Consider the following 17,313-nt stretch of genomic DNA (forward strand, 5'->3'; position numbering starts at 1 on the left):
AAAAAACAAGGTGGCCCCTCACAAAAACATCCTGACTGGCTTCTGGAAAAGTGGATTTTTATACATTGAGCTTGATGTCACATGATCTGGAATATTCCCGTGGTCAGTTTGGAATATTTCTGTGGTCAGTTTGGGATATCCCTGTGGTCAGTTTGGGTCACCTGTCCTGCCTCTGTCTCCTCCCAGCCTTTGGAGCCCCTGGAATGTTTGATAGACTCGGTTCTCTCCCTTTAAACCATTTCCTCCAGGTTTAAGTGCAATAAAATCCCTGTCACTTGATGGGAAAACATTTGGAAAGCTGCTCCTCTCTTTTAGGGAGAAGTTGGAGTTCCTGGAGAGCCGGGAGTGAGAGGAATCAGGGTAATAATTCCATTATTATATTATATATTATATATTTTTATATTATATTTTATATTATTTTCCTGCCCTGGAGAGTGGTGGGGCTGCTCTGTTTCCCTTCTCCATCCCAATGGGATCCCTCACTTGGAAATATCCATTTCCAAATATTCCTTTCCTGGGGGGAAAAAAACCTTATATTTTCCTTGCTATTTTCCTTTTTTGAGCTGCTGCTCGGGCTCTGTTTGTGATTTTTTTTTTTCTCTCAATCTCTTCTTGCAGGGTCCTCCTGGACTCCCAGGACGAGCTGGAGAACAAGGACTGAAAGGAGATCCAGGAGAACCTGGAAAGGATGTAAGGAATCCCTGAAGGAGCAGCTGGGAGAGGGTGGATTTTGGGAGAGCTTTTATTTATTTCTTTGGATTGGGGTTGGATGGATCCAATGTGGATAGATCCAGCAGAGATGGATTCGCTCCATCCTTTTTTCATCCCTGTGGAAAAAAAAAAAAAATCAGGGAAAATATTACCAAGTGTCTCATGACTTTACCTAAATCCTATTCAGGAGATTCCCAAAAATATCAAAGCAGCTCCTCCCCTTCTCCCACCATTTTCCCTGTGGCTATTTCAGCAAGAATTGAGAGTTTAAATTTTTTATTTAATTATTTAATTTACTTTATTATTTAATTTACTTTATTCAATTTATTCTATCAAATTATTTAACTTATAATATTTAATTTTTAAATTTATTTTAAATTTTTAAATTATTATTTTATTTATTTTGAATTTTATCTATTCCTGCTGTTTATTTTGTGGGGACAGGGAAGGACGCGAGGTAGAGCAGCCACAGCAGCAAGTCCCAAGAAATTTTGCTGTGCTGGGAGGAAAAACTCATTCCCAGAGGTCCAAAGAGTGTTTTTGGATGGATCCTTTGCAGCCATTCCTGCCAAATTCCTGATTTGCCTGCAAGACTCGTGTCCTGAGTCACAGGAAAAGTGGGACTGGGAGAAAAGCTGCAGGAAATATCCCCATGAATCCAAAACAAATCCAACCCCAGGCTTTCCCAAAGAAATGGTGTTGCTTCCTCAGCTAAGGTGTGGTGGCAGGGAAATAAAAGCAAAATTTGGGTTGCACGAGAGGTAATTCCATTATTCCAGGTGGGATAGCAAAGGAAAAGCCAGGAAAAGCAGGAGAACTGCCAGGAACATGAGCCCTTCTGGAGGTCAAGCTTTGAGTGGAGAGCAGAATTGCTCCTAATTTAACCTAAAAACAGGAATTAGGGAGACACGAGAAAGGGTTGGTTGGTCCCTCTGGAAAAGGTGGTGTTAATTTGGGATCAGCACCCGGGAAATGGGAATTTTAGAGGGGAAATAACACATTCCTGCTGGTTTTCAGGGAGATCCTGGGAAGGACGGCCTGAGAGGTGAAAGAGGCCCCCCAGGCCCAAAGGTAGGTCCTGAGTCCACATTTCTGTGGTGGTGCCACCACCTCGGGCAGGTCAGAGGGGAGGAAAACCCAGCTGAGGTCTCCTCTGACCCCCCAAAAGCATGGGATTTCAAAGCAGAGCTCCTGGGATGGGCTCAGGAACTCGTGGTGGGTCCGGGGCCGTGGTCCCACATCTCCACAGAGCTTCTTTGGGAAGAAGAATGTTCTTCAGGAGCCAAACAGGATAAATTTCTTTGGGAAGAAGAATGTTCTTCAGGAGCCAAACAGGATAAATTTCTGGAATGTTCACAGATTATTCCTTCCTTCCCTCCTCCTGCAAGTTGAAGAAGGGCCCATGGAAAGGGTTGGAAGGAGGAATGGCTTCGGATCCCACACATCCAAGATCTTTAGAGGTGGGAGCAGCTCCTTGCTTAATGGAGAGGAAAATGCTGCAGGAAGCGGCACCAGCGGGGACAGGGAGATTTCCTGGTTGCCACGAGATCCAGACCTTTGGAAAAGCAAAGATTTATCCAGGGAAGAGGCATCCCAAGTTCTCCCTGGCACACCTTGGCTGGAGATGCCCTCAGGGCCTTCCTGGTGCCCTTCATTCCACCGGAATCTGTCAGTGCAGAACTCGGATTTCAGTGAAATGAAGCCCCTCAGAGAGGCAGCTCAGCCCCACCTCAGCCCATGTTCCTCACCCCAGGAGCCTCCAGGCTGGACCTTCCCAAGCCCCTGCAGCTCGTCCATGGTTTTATCCCTGCATGATCCAAGATCTCTGGGCTGGAGATGGAATTCCATCGCCGTGACGTTCTGTGGGAGCCCATCCTGCTGGAGGTGCGGGACCCAGCCACGTGTGGGGCCACCAGCACCATGGCCACCTCCAGAAGGGACCACCAGCTACGGGGACACCTTGGCCATCGTCCTCCTTGGTGTCCTCTGCACTGGTGGCACTGGTGGCACTGAGGGACCTCAACAATCTTTCATTTCCCACACGTTTGTGGCCAAGTGGAGAAGGGGATGGAGCAAAGCTCTGGCCCAAAGCTCACGTGGATGCTGCTCATGGGCCAGGCTGTCCCTACAAAATCCAGCTGTGCCTGTGTCCAGTGGAGGAGGGAGGGAGCAGGGAGGGATTCAAACCCCTAAATGGGATTGATCCAGGATTATGGAGTGGGCTGGTGGCAGGGAGGGACCTCAACAATCTTTCCTTTCCCCCATGGCCAAGAGGTGGAGAAAGGGATGGAGCAAAGCTCTGGCCCAAATCTCACGTGGATGCTCCTCATGCGCCAGGCTTTCCCAAAAATTCCATCTGTGCCTGTGTCCAGTGGAGGAGGGAGGGAGGAGGGTGGGACTCAAACCCCTGAATGGGATTTATCCAGGATTATGGAGTGGGCTGGTGGCAGACGAAGGGTCAGATATGGGATTACCCCCCTTGCTCTTTTGCTCCTCATGGAAATGATGGAATTAATGAGCTGATCTCGTTTGTTCCAAGGGAGAACCTGGCCCACCAGGAAGAGGAGTGGAAATGAAGGTAAATAAATCGAAGTTAAAGACCACATAAATGTTGGAATCACCTCCCCCTCTGGGTTGGGATGGCAGAGGGGACCCAATATGTGTCCCCTTGGCCATCAGCCACCTCCAGGAGAAACCTCCTGGAGAGCAGAGGGGGAGAAGCTGGGACTTTTCTCTCCTCTTGCAGGACCTGGAGAGGCTTTTCGAAGCGTACGGGATCAAGGTAGGAGATCCTTTGTCCTTCCTCCTGACCAGGGACTGTGATTTGGCTTTTCCATCGCTTCCCTCTGGAATCCTGGAGGTGGCATTTGCTCCCCCAGCAATCCCAGGAAGGTTCATTCCGTTTCCTTTTCCAGGTTGTATTTAGGTATTTCTGGGACAGATTTTTTGCTGCCATTTTATGGGGTGGGTGGTGGCTTTGAGGCCCCTGTGACAGCGACACGTGGACCTTAAAGCCCCTCTAGCCCCTCTAATTCCAACCCCAACACCTTCCACTATCCCGGGTTGTTCCAAACCCCATCCAACCTGGCCTTGGAAACTTCCAAGGGCTGGAGAAGTCACAGCTTCTCTGGGAATTCCATTCCAGCTCCTCCCCACCCTCCCAATGAAAAATACCTTCTCAATATCCGACCTAAATCCTCATTGCATTTAAAACCCTGCCCTCTTGCCATATCCCCATATTACCATGGGAAAAGGGGATTTTTCCCACTCTCCCTCTTCTTTAAGTCCTGAAAGGCCACAAATGTGGGGTTTCTATTTAGGATGGGGACAGACCCCACAAAAGCTCCATGGATCATCTCCTTGATCCCAAACCTGTATTTAAACCAGGGCTGTCCCTGTGAGCCCCTGGGAATCCATCACTCCTTGTTTTGGGGTGGCTGCCCTTGGATTGTCACATGCTGGGGACAGGAGGGTGGCACTGGGCTGCCTCACTGGTGTGCACTGGTTCCAGCTTATTGGAATAATACCAATATAGCCAGATGGGACGTGCCTGAGCTCGTCTGGCCTTTGGTGCTGAACCAAAAAGTGGCAGCTGTGGTGTTTCACCCCACAGACACTTTTGGCTGCTGGGTGTGTGGTGTTTCACCCCACAGACACTTTGGGCTGGGTGGGTGTGTGGTGTTTCGCCCCACAGACACTTTTGGCTGCTGGGTGTGTGGTGTTTCACCCCACAGACACTTTTGGCTGCCTGGGTGTGTGGTGTTTCACCCCACAGACACTTTTGGCTGGCTGGGTGTGTGGTGTTTCACCCCACAGACACTTTTGGCTGGCTGGGTGTGTGGTGTTTCACCCCACAGACACTTTTGCCTGGCTGGGTGTGTGGTGTTTCACCCCACAGACACTTTGGGCTGGCTGGGTGCTGCAGTTGGGCACGTGGGGACAAGTCCAGGCCTGCAGGAGCTCTGGTGGTGCTGGGATGGAGCTTCCCCCCATAACAGGGGCTGCTCCTTGGGTTTCCCTCTGCTGGAGAAGCTTTGAGGCGATGGTGAAGGAAAGGAGTCGGTTCTGATGGAGGGTTTGGATCCAGAGCTTTATTCTGGCCCTCAGGCCTCTGAATCCAGCAACAGCTCCAACAGAACTCCCAAACTGTGTGGTTGCTTTCCTTTTAACCCTGGGGAGAGGAGCAGGGAAGGGGTAGGGAGCCACCAGCCAGGCACGAGGGACAAAGGACACCTGGATGGCCCAATGTCCTCCCAGGAGTAGAGGGCATCCTTTGAAACTGCCAATCCCTTCTGGAATGCCAGGATTGACAGACAGGGCTGGGAGGGGAAAGGAGGGATGACTGGCACAGCTGGCAGGGAATTATCAGGGGAGGGGCCTGAGGTTCTGAGGCAAACCCTGAAATCACACCGCAACCCCAGCTGGCGCTGCTGAGGGAGCTCTCGGAGGCGATCCTGCGGGACGGGCTGGACGGGCTCCTGTGGCACCGGGGCGGCTCCAGGACAAGCAGAACTCCCGTGGAAAACCAGGCAGCCGTGCCTGTCACCGTGAGTCACCTCAGCTGCCAGGGGTGGCAGCCCTCCAGGGAGTGAGGGAGGTGGGAACGAGCCACCAAAGCCATCGGGGTCACCTCTGTCGTCATGGTGGCTTGGGAGGGGCTGTGGCTGGCACCAGGATCTGGGATCTTTGGGATGAAGGGATACAAAACATGGGAATGAAGGAATCAGTCGTTGTTGTCCATAGGAACCATTCCCAAAGCCACCAAAGCCATCAGGGTCACCTCTGTCCTCAAGCAGATCATGGTGGCTTGGGAGAGGCTGTGGCTGGCACCGGGATCTTTGGGATAAAGGGATACAAAACACTCATTTTTTTAGTGGGAATGAAGGAATCAGTCATTGTTGTCCATAGGAACCATTCCCAAAGCCATCGGGGTCACCTCTGTCCTCAAGCAGGTCATGGTGGCTTGGGAGAGGCTGTGGCTGGCATCAGGATCTGGGATCTTTGGGATAAAGGGATACAAAACACTCATTTTTTAATGGGAATGAAGGAATCATTCCCAATGTCATGTAGGAAATTCAATCATTCCCATTCAATCATTTGTTGTCCATAGGAGCCATTCCCAAGACCACCAAAGTGTCCTTGTGCCCTCTGGGAGCTTTTGGAGTGGTGGGTGTGGGGCTGGAGGCACCAAAAGGGGTCATGAGTGGGGTCTTGATAGTAAAAAGGATCCCAGGGAGGGAGGAAGATTCCTTGGAAGGGAAGTTTGGATTTGGCCAGCAAGGAATTCCTGCCCACTCGCCCCATCCTGGCTCAGAAATGTCACCAATGGGACAGAGCGTGCTGGAAGGCTGGGAAAGGTTGGGGTGAAGCCACCAGGTCCCAGCTCCTCACGGGTGTGGTTCCTGGGAGCTCGGGCCTGTCACTGTCACACCAATCCCTTGTTGTGGTGTGGCAGGATCCGGGGCTGTCACTGTCACACCAATCCCTTGTTTGTTTTGGTGTGGCAGGATCCAGGCCTGTCACTGTCACACCAATCCCTTGTTGTGGTGTGGCAGGATCTGGGGCTGTCACTGTCACACCAATCCCTTGTTTTGTTTTGGTGTGGCAGGATCCAGGGCTGTCACTGTCACACCAATCCCTTGTTGTTTTGGTGTGGCAGGATCCAGGGCTGTCACTGTCACACCAATCCCTTGTTTTGTTTTGGTGTGGCAGGATCTGGGGCTGTCACTGTCACACCAATCCCTTGTTTTGTTGTGGTGTGGCAGGATCCAGAGCTGTCACTGTCACACCAATCCCTTGTTTTGGTGTGGCAGGATCCAGGGCTGTCACTGTCACACCAATCCCTTGTTGTTTTGGTGTGGCAGGATCCAGGGCTGTCACTGTCACACCAATCCCTTGTTGTTTTGGTGTGGCAGGATCCAGGGCTGTCACTGTCACATCAATCCCTTGTTTTGTTTTGGTGTGGCAGGATCCAGGGCTGTCACTGTCACACCAATCCCTTGTTGTGGTGTGGCAGGATCCAGGCCTGTCACTGTCACACCAATCCCTTGTTTTGTTTTTGTGTGGCAGGATCCAGGGCTGTCACTGTCACACCAATCCCTTGTTGTGGTGTGGCAGGATCCAGGCCTGTCACTGTCACACCAATCCCTTGTTTTGTTTTGGTGTGGCAGGATCCGCTGGTGTCCCACACTTCCCACCGTGTCCCGGCCTGGACTGAGGTGGCAGGAGAAGGACAGAGCCTGGAGCTGGAGACTCCAGAGGTGATGCTGTCTGGAGGAATCCCTGAGGTGAAAATAAACAACAGGAAAGATGAAATTGGGGATTTTACTGTGTCCAGTTTGGGGCTCTTCTAATCAGGAAGGATATGGAGAGCATTCAGGGAAGGGAATGGAGCTGGGGAGGGTCTGGAGAGCCAGGAGGGGCTGAGGGAGCTGGGAAGGGTCTGGAGAACCAGGAGGGGCTGAGGGAGCTGGGAAGGGTCTGGAGAACCAGGAGAGGGGCTGAGGGAGCTGGGAAGGGTCTGGAGAACCAGGAGGGGCTGAGGGAGCTGGGAAGGGTCTGGAGAACCAGGAGGGGCTGAGGGAGCTGGGCAGGGGCTGAGCCTGGAGCAAAGGAGGCTCAGGGGGCCCTTGTGGCTCTGCACAAGTCCCTGCCAGGAGGGCACAGCCGGGGGGGTCGGGCTGTGCTCCAGGGAACAGGGACAGGAGCAGAGGGAACGGCCTCAGGCTGGGCCAGGGCAGCTCAGGGAGGGATCAGCAGGAATTTTTCCATGGAAAGGGGCTCAGGCCTTGGCAGGGGCTGCCCAGGGAGGTTTGGAGTCACCATCCCTGGAAGTGTCCAAGGAATTCCTGGAGGTGGCACTCAGAGCTCTGGGTTGGGGACAGGGAGGGCTCAGTCACAGCTCAGACTCCATGGTCCTGGAATTCTTTTCCATCCTGGAATTCTCTGGAGCGTCTCCTGCCCTGGCAGGGATGGATCCAATCCCGTTGTCAGGATGGATTGGGATTGTCCCTGCTGGGACTGCCAGAGCTCCAGGAGCGTTTGGAGAACACTCCCAGGGACAGGGTGGGATTGTTGGGATGTCCTGGGACTGGGTGATCCCTGTGGGTCACTTCCCACTCAGGACATTCCATGATTCTGTGACTCCAGAGCCCTCATTTGGAGTAACCGGACAAATTCCAGCCATCCCAATTAACAGCTCCTATTTGTGGGAATCAGGAATTTATCCACAATTTTAAGGCTTCTCTCCATGCTGGGCTTCCTGTGGGAGGCATCTCCTGGGGTTTTATCTCCCTCTGTGGCAGGATCAGGATGATCCAATTCCTCAGAGGCCTGGACAAGGTGGGACAGGACATTCCCCCTCAGCCCCAGGCTCCTCCCATGTCCTCAGGTTCTTCCCAGGTTTTTCCAAGCTGGTTCAGGACATTTTAGGAGTTTGAGAGGGGTGGTTTGCTCCAAGAGACACAACCCTGGAGCCAGCAAAAGTTGGGATTTGGGATACAGAGACCCCAAAACTTCCTCTGTTGAGCTTGGGGAGCCCAACCCAAACCAGAAAAAAAGGATTTGGGACCATCAGAGTGTCCCTCAGTCCCTCAGGGAAGGAATTCCCTCAGGGAATCCTGCCTTTTCCATTGGCACTGATTGGATGGGTGCAAAGGAGTTAAAAATTCCCAGAGCCTGACTGGGCAGATCACTGGAATTCTGAGTTTTGCCCCTGTTTTATTGCGATGGAAAATGAAATTAGAGAAAGGATTTCTGCATGGATCAGTGTCAGGGCCTGGGAAAGGGCCCTGCTGTCCATTTTTTCCAGTTTTTCCAGTAATTAATGGAATTTTGTTGGTGTTTATCCATCCCTCTCTGCAGAGCTTGGCTGTGCCCCCACCACATCCAGGAGATCTGGAGGAAAACCATTCCCTGGATCTCCTGCAGCCCTTGGAGGAGAGGCTGCAAGGACAAGCCCAGCAGGACACCAGCCAGGTACGATTTTCCAAGGATTTCAGAGGGACTGGGATGCAAATCTTAATCCTGGGGGAGGCTTCTCCATATCCCTGGAGAACACCAGAACTCCTGGAATGGGCAGGAAAAAAAAAATCCCTTTGGCAGCGACAAAAATCCCTTGGGAAATGTTTTGTTGGTTAATTCCACAATTTTGAGGGGGAAAACCAGGATAATCCCATTTTATCTGATCCCATCCTTGTGTTAGTCCAGCTTGGTTGACTGAAAAGTTGATGGTTCCCAAGACTTTTAAAGCAGGGATAATGCAAATTCCAAAGAGGGAATTTAAAATATGCCTCCTACAGGACCTTCCCTTTTCCTTCCCACTTTCCATGGGTATGGAAATTCCTGGATATGGTCTCAGGATATCCCACAGATATTCCAGGATATTCCTGCGGTGCTCTGGAGCACCTGAATCATTTAAAGAGGAGGATTTTAGGGTCCAGGCAGGAATTTGGGGATTTTCTCTGATCCCTAAAATCCCATTTCCCTCTGTTTTCCTGCCCTCCTGGGCAGAGATTCCTTTCCCAAATCCTGCTCCAAACCCGGCCCTCTCCAGTTTGGACATCCCTATGGAATTCTTGGAAATGCCAAGAGGCAGGACAGCACCAGCTTTAAAAAGCAAAGGGGAAAAATCCCTGGGATATTTCCTTGGAGCTGCAGGAACAGCATCAGCAAGGATATTTTTTATTTTCATATGGCAAGACGGGAGTGACTGCAAGTGGGGAGATGCAGCTCCAGGAAATCCCGCTCTGGTTTATCCACTTCGCCGAGCTCTTCCTTTTGCTCCCTTTATCCCTGCCCTGGCTCGGGAAATGAATTCCAGGGATAATCACGGAGCTGGGGTCGCGATGGCTCCAGCGGCCACGAGAGGGCTCCCGGCTCCAACAGAAAATCCTGGAGCGGGAACCGCGGCTCTGGAGACGCCGCCGGGATGTGCCAAGAGCATCCCGGGCTCTGCTTTTCCTCCTGGGTGCAGCAATTCCCTCTCCTGGGAATGGTCAGGCTGGAGGAACACAGAGGATGGAGCCCAGATCCATCGGGTTTGGAATGAGTTGGGTGGGAAGGGATTTAAGGATCACCCCATTCCATCCCCCTGCCATGGCAGGGAATCTTCCACCATCCCAGCCCCAGGGTCCAGCCTGGCCTTGGACATTGCAGGGATGCAGGGGCAGCCCCAGCTGCTCTGGGAATCCCTTCCCAAAATCCCAGCCCAGTCTCCCTCTCCAGGGAATTCCCTCCATTCCCAGCTCTCCCAGCCTGGGATTGGATCCATCCCCACCCCGACTCCTCTCTAGGAAGGGATTTTGGGATCCGGGGGCTTCACTGGGAACCTCAGGACTCCAGGAAGGGTCTCCCTTCCCTTTTCCATCCCCAACTTCCATAAAAATCCCTCGGGATGGATTCTGAGTGTCCCAAATCCCAGAATCCCAGAGCAGTTTGGGTGGGAAGGGACCTTCAACCCCATCCCATTGCAATCCCACCATCCCAGGCTGCTCCAATCCTTCCTTGGGCACTGCAGGGATGCAGGGGCAGCCCCAGCTGCTCTGGCAATCCCAGCCCAGCCAGGAATTCCTCATTGCCAAGATCCCATCCCTGGCTGCCCTCTGGCACTGGGAGCCATTCCCTGGGTGCTGTCCCTGCAGGCCTTGGCCCCAGTCCCTCTGCAGCTCTCCTGGAGCCCCTGCAGGCCTGCAATGTGCTGGAAGCTCTCCCTGGAGCCTTCCCTTCTCCAGGGGAACATTCCCAGCTCTCCCAGCCTGGCTCCGGCCCTGGAGCAGCTCCATGGATTCCTCTGGATTTCCTCCAGCAGCTCCTGATGATCCCCATTCTATCAGGAGCTTTATCAACACAGAACAACTCCCACAAATACTTTAGGACGCTGCAAACTCCCTCAGCAGGACAGGATCTGCATCCCAAGGATGTTTTCCTTGCTTGCATTTGGAGTAAAATCCCATTTATCCTCATGAGAAGGGAACAGCGGATTCCAAAGGCAGGGAAGGAGCAGCTCCACATCCTGGAGATGCCAAGGAGGGATGGAGCCAGTTTTCCTGCCAGATTTCCCAGTAGCAGCAGCAGGAATCACAAATTTCCACCTGGAAGAGCCCAGGAGCTCCATCCCTGAGGAGCAATTCCTGGCAGGAGTTAACTGGAAGCAAAGGAACCCCTGGGAAGAGCGGGATGAGCCCAAATCCACATGTCCAGAGCAGGGCTGGATACTCACCCATGGATGAGCCTCTGCTTTGGGGTTATCCCAAAACATTCCTGTCCTCCATCCCTGGATTTCAGCTTATTTCTTTCCAGAGTTCATTTGGATAAATCCCCCTCATCTCCATGAGGATAAACTCACAATTGCTTCATTTTCCTCCCTGAAATCCTCTCTTTTTTTTTTCTATTTTTCCCTTTCCTTTTCTGCAGGAATATTTTTTTTTCCTCTCCCTTTTATTTACATTTTCCCTCTTTTTTTTCTTTTTTTCCCTTCCCTCTTTTCCTTCCTTTTTTTTTTTTTTTTCCCTGCCAGCAACAAATCATTCCTCGAGGAAGCAGCAGCCTCCCAGTTTTTCTTGGAAGTGCCTCATTCCTGGAGCAGGAAACTGCCAAAATTACAGAGGAATTATGGAATTAATGGAATCTCATTTACCCAGGGAGATTCCCCAGCAAATGGGATCCATTTCAAACCCCAACCAGGTCTTGGCAACCTCTGGAATCTCTGGAATCGCCTCCACGAGGATCTGTGGAACATTTTAGAGCCATTTCCAGGGAAATGAGCAGTGGTGCCATCCCATGGTGCCACCTCTGGGGGATTTTCCCTCCTTTATCCCAAAAAATCCCACCCTGGATGGGTTCTCCCCGTGCCACCCTATCCTTCATCCCTCTTTTATCCCTTTTCCCCTCATCCTCTTCCAGTAAAGAATTCCAGTTTTAATTGGTTCAAAAATTGGGGTTTTTTTCCCCCTTGTGAGCCAGAAATTTGCTGGGCTCATTATCCATGAGGTGGAATTATCCCTTGGTTTTTTAAAATCCAGGAAAAAAGGATGAACATCCCTGAAAACCTCACCAAGCTGCACTCACCAACATTCCCTGGGAGTTTAGGATTTATTTTCCCTGCTTAAACCATCTAAAAAGCCATTAAATTATTGGGGGGGGGGAAAATAAAAAATAAAATAAAAATAAAAATTTATAAATATAAATATATATATAATATATAGTATATAAAAATAAAATTTAAAAAAAGGAATATCCCTAAATAACTGCACTAAATCCTGATTTTTTCTTCTCCTTCTTGTGCTCCTGGAAGATCTCAGGACATTTATGGCCAATAAATTCAAATTTCTGCTTTCAGATCCAAATATTCCCCAAATATTTGCCTCAGGAAATAATTGCTGGGAATATTCTTGATAGGAATATTCTCATTTTTCCAATGGATCATTGCCTCCTGTTGCCAGGGAAAAGCAGGAACAATTTAGGAACCAGGTCAGGAATTATTTGCTTTACCTTGTGTGCCTTAAGTATTCCAAATTATCACCGAGGGGCTGATTAACATATGGCCCTTAATTGGCATTAATTGATGGTTTATTCCAATTGGATGCCCCAGGTGCAGTAAACATGGAGTTGCCTGGGAATGGCTGGAGCAGGGAGGGATTTTTAGCTCAATTTTGGAATATTTTAGGTTTTATTGCTTCGAAACGGCCGCGGATTTATGGCCTGGCCATAAACTGGAAAACGGAACCATGGAATTCTTAGGGTTGGAAAAGATAATTTTGGTTTTATTGGTGTTAATGTTATTATTTTATAATTAGAAATTCACGGAATCATGGAATGGGGTGGGAGAGATCCTAAAGCCCACCCAGTTCCACGGGCAGGGACACCTTCCACTATCCCAGGTTCTCCCAGGCCCCATCCAACCTCACCTTGGACACTTCCAGGGATGGGGAATCCACAATTTCTCCACGAAACCTTTCCCAGGGCCTCCCCATTCCCTGGGTAAGGAATTTTTTTCCTCCCATCCAATCCAGTTCTCCCCTCTGCTGGTTTTTAAACCATTCCCTGTCCATATATCAGGTGCTGTGTTTCCCTTCCCGCAGGAAAACGGGAATTCCGACAGCGGCTCCGCGATCCCGAGGCACAGATCCAGGAGATCCCGCCCCGTAAGGATCCCATTCCAGAGCCATCCCTGTGATCCAGGAGGAAGCAGTGCCCCTTCCCTGGAGGCTCCACCACCAGCTCATCCCCCTGGTGCTCCAGGAGCTCGGAAATTCCCGTTGGGATCCACGGTGAGCAATGGAAGTGGGCCCTTATTCTCCCACCTGGGTAAAGACGCGATGAATGTGGAAATTTAGGGATAAATATCCATAAATAAAGCAGGAAACAGGTGCTGCAGGAACCATTTTTCATGGACAAACAGATCCTTCTCTGTGAATTTATCCAGGGAAATGAGGGAACAGAATAATCTGGGTTTTGGGGAAAACAGAACAACTGGAATCCCCTTGGAATGTCAAAGGTATTTCCCTGTGAGGGTGGGTGGTGATAAACGTGCCCATTCCTGCCACACCTGAACATTCCAGAGATCTTTAACACAAGATCCCGGAAATGGGGGGGAAAAAAGTTTATTTTTATAAAAAAATATAGGAGCAAAAATTCCTGTTCCCAGGAGGAATGGATGGGAAATTCAGGATGATTTTCCTGTGAATGGATTTCTTTGAAAGCAGGGAGTGACCCTCGCCCTGCATTCCCAGGAGGAATGAGCTGAGCTCATCCACACCTTCTCCAGAAATTCCAGGGCTGAAGTGGGACACCTGTGCCACTGCCAAAAGCCTGGAATTGCTCAGGAATTCCTTGGTCCTGGCAGCTCCCAGATGTCCCATCCAGGCTGGAGCAGATGAGGGGCCTGGAGCCACCCCAAATCCAACCAGGAACTCTCCAAAGGATCCTGGTGATCCCTGGAAACCCCCAGCTTCCCTCTGGGATTTCCCACCTCCTTCCTCACATCCCATTCCTCAGAGGCGTCTTTTCCATGGCTCAAGGAAAAGTTTTTCCAGCTGCTCTCACAATTCCCTCTCCTCTTTTTGAATCCAAGGCATATCCAGGCCCTCATCATCCAAGGAGAATCAAGGTACCGAATTCCTCCTGTCCTGCTCTTATCCCAGGGAGGAGGCAGCTGCTCCTTTCTCCCATCTTATCCCACTCTACCCCACGGATCCCATCCCATCCCATCCCATGGATCCAATGGACCCCATCCCATCCCATCCCATCCCATGGATCCAATGGACCCCATGGATCCCATCCCATCTCATGAATTCCATGGATCCAATCCCATGAATCCTATCCCGTCCCATCCCATCTTGTGGATCCCATGCATCCCATCCCATGGATCCCATCCCACACACCCCATCCCACTGATCCCATTCCATGGATCCCATCCCACAGATCCCATCACATGGATCTCATCCTCTGGATCCCATCCCATTCCATCTCATGGATCCCATCCCATCACATCCCACGGATCCCATCCCATGGATCCCATCCCACAGATCCCATCCCATCCCATGGATCTCATCCTCTGGATCCCATCCCATCCCCTCCCATGGATCCCCTCCCATGGATCCCATCCCATCCCCTCCCATGGATCCCATCTCACAGATCCCATCCCATCCCCTCCCATGGATCCCATCTCACAGATCCCATCCCATCCCATGGATCCCATCACATCCCACGGATCCCATTCCATGGATCCCATCCCACAGATCCCATCCCATCCCATGGATCTCATCCTCTGGATCCCATCCCATCCCCTCCCATGGATCCCATCCCATGGATCCCCTCCCATGGATCCCATCCCATCCCCTCCCATGGATCCCATCCCATCCCATGGATCCCATCCCATCCCATGGATCCCACGGATCCCATCCCATGGATCCCATCCCATCCCAGTGCCTTTTTCCTTGCAGAAGGAGGGAAGTGGCCCAGCAGATCCCTTCTCCCCTGGCCCAAAGGTCAGTGCTTTTATCCCACATTTTAATGTGCATTCCCAGGATAATGATCCCTTTTCCCAGAGCTGCCTCACTTTGGAAACTGAGGAATCACAGGGAAAAAAAAATCAGGAAAATCTGGAGATGAAATCACCGGTTCTGCCATCGGCGATGAGCAGGAATTCCAGGGTGGAATCTTTCACAGCTGATCCAAACATGGTGTTTGTGTTTTGGGAATTCTCAAGCAGTTTGGGATTCCTCCTGTCTCCTTCAAAATCATGGAATTCTTTAACATCCACAGTATCCTCGGATAGGGAAACCCTGGATTTTTCCTTTGCTCCAGGATTTGTGCTTTTCCCTCTGCATTCCCACTGCACAGGAGAATTCCCAATCCGTTGTGGGAATGTGGGTGGTGGAATTCAGGGATTCCTCCATGGATATTTTGCCAAGAACTGCAGCAGGAATAGGGGCAGCACCCACTTGCTGCAAAGAGGGAAGGGAAAATTCCTTGGAATAATGAATTTTTGGGATTGACTATTCTGGGGATTGGTTGTTTTCCAGGGAGACGTGGGAGCTCCTGGATCCCGTGGAGACAAAGGAGAAAAGGTAGGGATGGGGTTTTCCTGATCTTTGAAACCAGAATTCCCTGTGTTGAGAGGGTCTGGAAAGGGAAAGGCGGTTGGGAATACGCTCATGGAGAGGACAATCAATGGAAACTGGGATTGGCACATTCCCACCTTTATCCCCGAATCTTCCTGGTTTGGGTTTTTTTTTCCAAATTCCAGCAGTTTCCCACCTATCTGCCACGCTCAGGAGGAAATCCAAAATTTAAGAGTTGGATTTAGTGATTTTTGAGGAATTTTCCAGCCGAAATGATGGAATTATTCTATCCTACAATTCCAAAAATTCAAGTGGTGCAAAGAGGGAAGGGAAATTCCAAGGAATAATGAATTTTTGGGATTGATTTTTTTTTTTGGGGATTTGTTGTTTTCCAGGGAGAAATGGGAGCTCCTGGAGCCCGTGGAGACAAAGGAGAAAAGGTAGGGGTGGGGTTTTCCAGCCTGATCCTTTGAAATTCCAGCAGTTTCCCACACATATGGCACATCCAGGAGGAAATACAAAAGTTCAAAGTTGGATTTAGTGATTTTTGAGGAATTTTCCAGCCCAAATGATGGAATTATTGTATTTTATGACGCCGAAAATTCAAGGGGGGGTCCCCAACATTCGTTTTCTGCTGGATAAGAGAACTAAAAGATGGGATGGACAAGGAAATTCCAGCCCTGGCATGAGGGCAGGGATGGAAAAAAATGCCACAAAAAAAACCCCCTCATTTCACGGACACTTTGGGCAGTGAAAATTTATAGGGAGCAGGTGGCAGATCCAGGGGGACGGGACACGGAATTCCAGGAGAAAGGGAGGTTTGGAGAAAGGCAGAATCCCATGGGGAATTTTGGATGGAACCCTGGGGGAAAAGGAGGGAAGGGGAGGGGCTGGAAAGGGAATTTTGTCTTGCAGGGACAGCCTGGGGATGGGGGAGAACCTGGAGAGAAGGGGAGTGCTGGAATTGGCTCCAAAGTTTATTTGGGAATCTCCTCCGAGAGCAGCCTGGGTGGGGCTGGATCCAATCCCAGCCCTGGGATATCAATGAATTAAATCCAAGGAATTAAAGAGCTGCTGTCCAGCAGGACTAATGATGGCAAACCAAAAATATTGACATAAAAAAATTATTATTTGTTAATTTTATTTATTTATTTATTTATTTTAATAGTTATTTGTCTGATATTTAATTATTTATTATTTAATTACTAATTATTATTTCTGATGAAGCTCTTTTTGTCTAATTATTTATTACTAATAAATAATTAGATAAAAAGATCTTCATCAGAATTATTTATCATGGAGAAGCTGAAACTCCCAGGACAGGACAGAACAGCGCATGATACCGAAGTAATTAAATTAATTTAAATTAATTATTTTGGTGTTTGAAAAATAATTAATTTATTTTAAAGCAATAATTTTTAAAGCAATTAATTATGCTTTTATAATTATTATTTATATAATTATTTTATATAATATTTATTGTTTTATAATAATTATTTACATAATTTTTTTAAAGCAATTATCTTAAAATTAGCCAAAAACCCAATAATTGAAGTAGAGATTGATGTCACTCATCCAGACACAACCTGAGTGGGCGTTTGATCACCCCTCTCATCCCATCACTGAATTCCTTGGAATTAGGGCATTTTCCCAGCTTTTTCCCACTTTCCAGGCAGAGAATCCCTGGAAATCTCCAGCTCAGGGGTGACAATTCCATGACCTCGGAATCCTCTCTTTATTCCCAGGGCACCAAAGGAGACCAAGGGGAAGAAGGTCAGAAGGTAAAGGACAAAGCTGGTGCCAGCCAGGGGGGACTTTTCCTCCTTTTCCCATATCCCACATTCCCAGCTCAGGATCAGCGTCCAGGTCACCTCCTCAGGTGTGGCTGGGGACCAGGAGGAGATTCCAGGAGGATCACATGGATAGAACACCCTGGGAATGAGTCATGAATGCCAGGGAATGAGTCTGACCCAGAGTCCTGGGATACCATTCCCAGAAATATTCCAGGAGGATCACACAGACAGGGCACCTGGGAGTC

At 49.8% G+C, this 17,313-nt stretch overlaps 1 protein-coding gene across 2 annotated transcripts in view; it reads left to right on the top strand.

Moving 5' to 3' along the window:
• Positions 1–17,313, top strand: part of LOC139588599 (collagen alpha-1(VII) chain-like) — a 123,204-nt gene that overhangs the window by 57,032 nt on the left and 48,859 nt on the right. For both annotated transcript variants that reach the window (XM_071424199.1, XM_071424201.1), the window contains 14 exons: positions 316–360; positions 619–690; positions 1,729–1,782; positions 3,251–3,289; positions 3,458–3,493; positions 5,133–5,258; positions 6,882–6,998; positions 8,575–8,688; positions 12,792–12,980; positions 13,784–13,819; positions 14,655–14,699; positions 15,237–15,281; positions 15,671–15,715; positions 17,021–17,056. In XM_071424199.1, the coding sequence (XP_071280300.1) occupies positions 316–360; positions 619–690; positions 1,729–1,782; positions 3,251–3,289; positions 3,458–3,493; positions 5,133–5,258; positions 6,882–6,998; positions 8,575–8,688; positions 12,792–12,980; positions 13,784–13,819; positions 14,655–14,699; positions 15,237–15,281; positions 15,671–15,715; positions 17,021–17,056 (999 nt within the window). The remainder of the gene's footprint in view (positions 1–315; positions 361–618; positions 691–1,728; positions 1,783–3,250; positions 3,290–3,457; positions 3,494–5,132; positions 5,259–6,881; positions 6,999–8,574; positions 8,689–12,791; positions 12,981–13,783; positions 13,820–14,654; positions 14,700–15,236; positions 15,282–15,670; positions 15,716–17,020; positions 17,057–17,313) is intronic.

This window comes from Agelaius tricolor, unplaced genomic scaffold (assembly GCF_023055355.1).
Source record: "Agelaius tricolor isolate 1412-34295 unplaced genomic scaffold, bAgeTri1.0.p SCAF_3, whole genome shotgun sequence".
In the NCBI taxonomy this organism is placed as follows: domain Eukaryota; kingdom Metazoa; phylum Chordata; class Aves; order Passeriformes; family Icteridae; genus Agelaius; species Agelaius tricolor.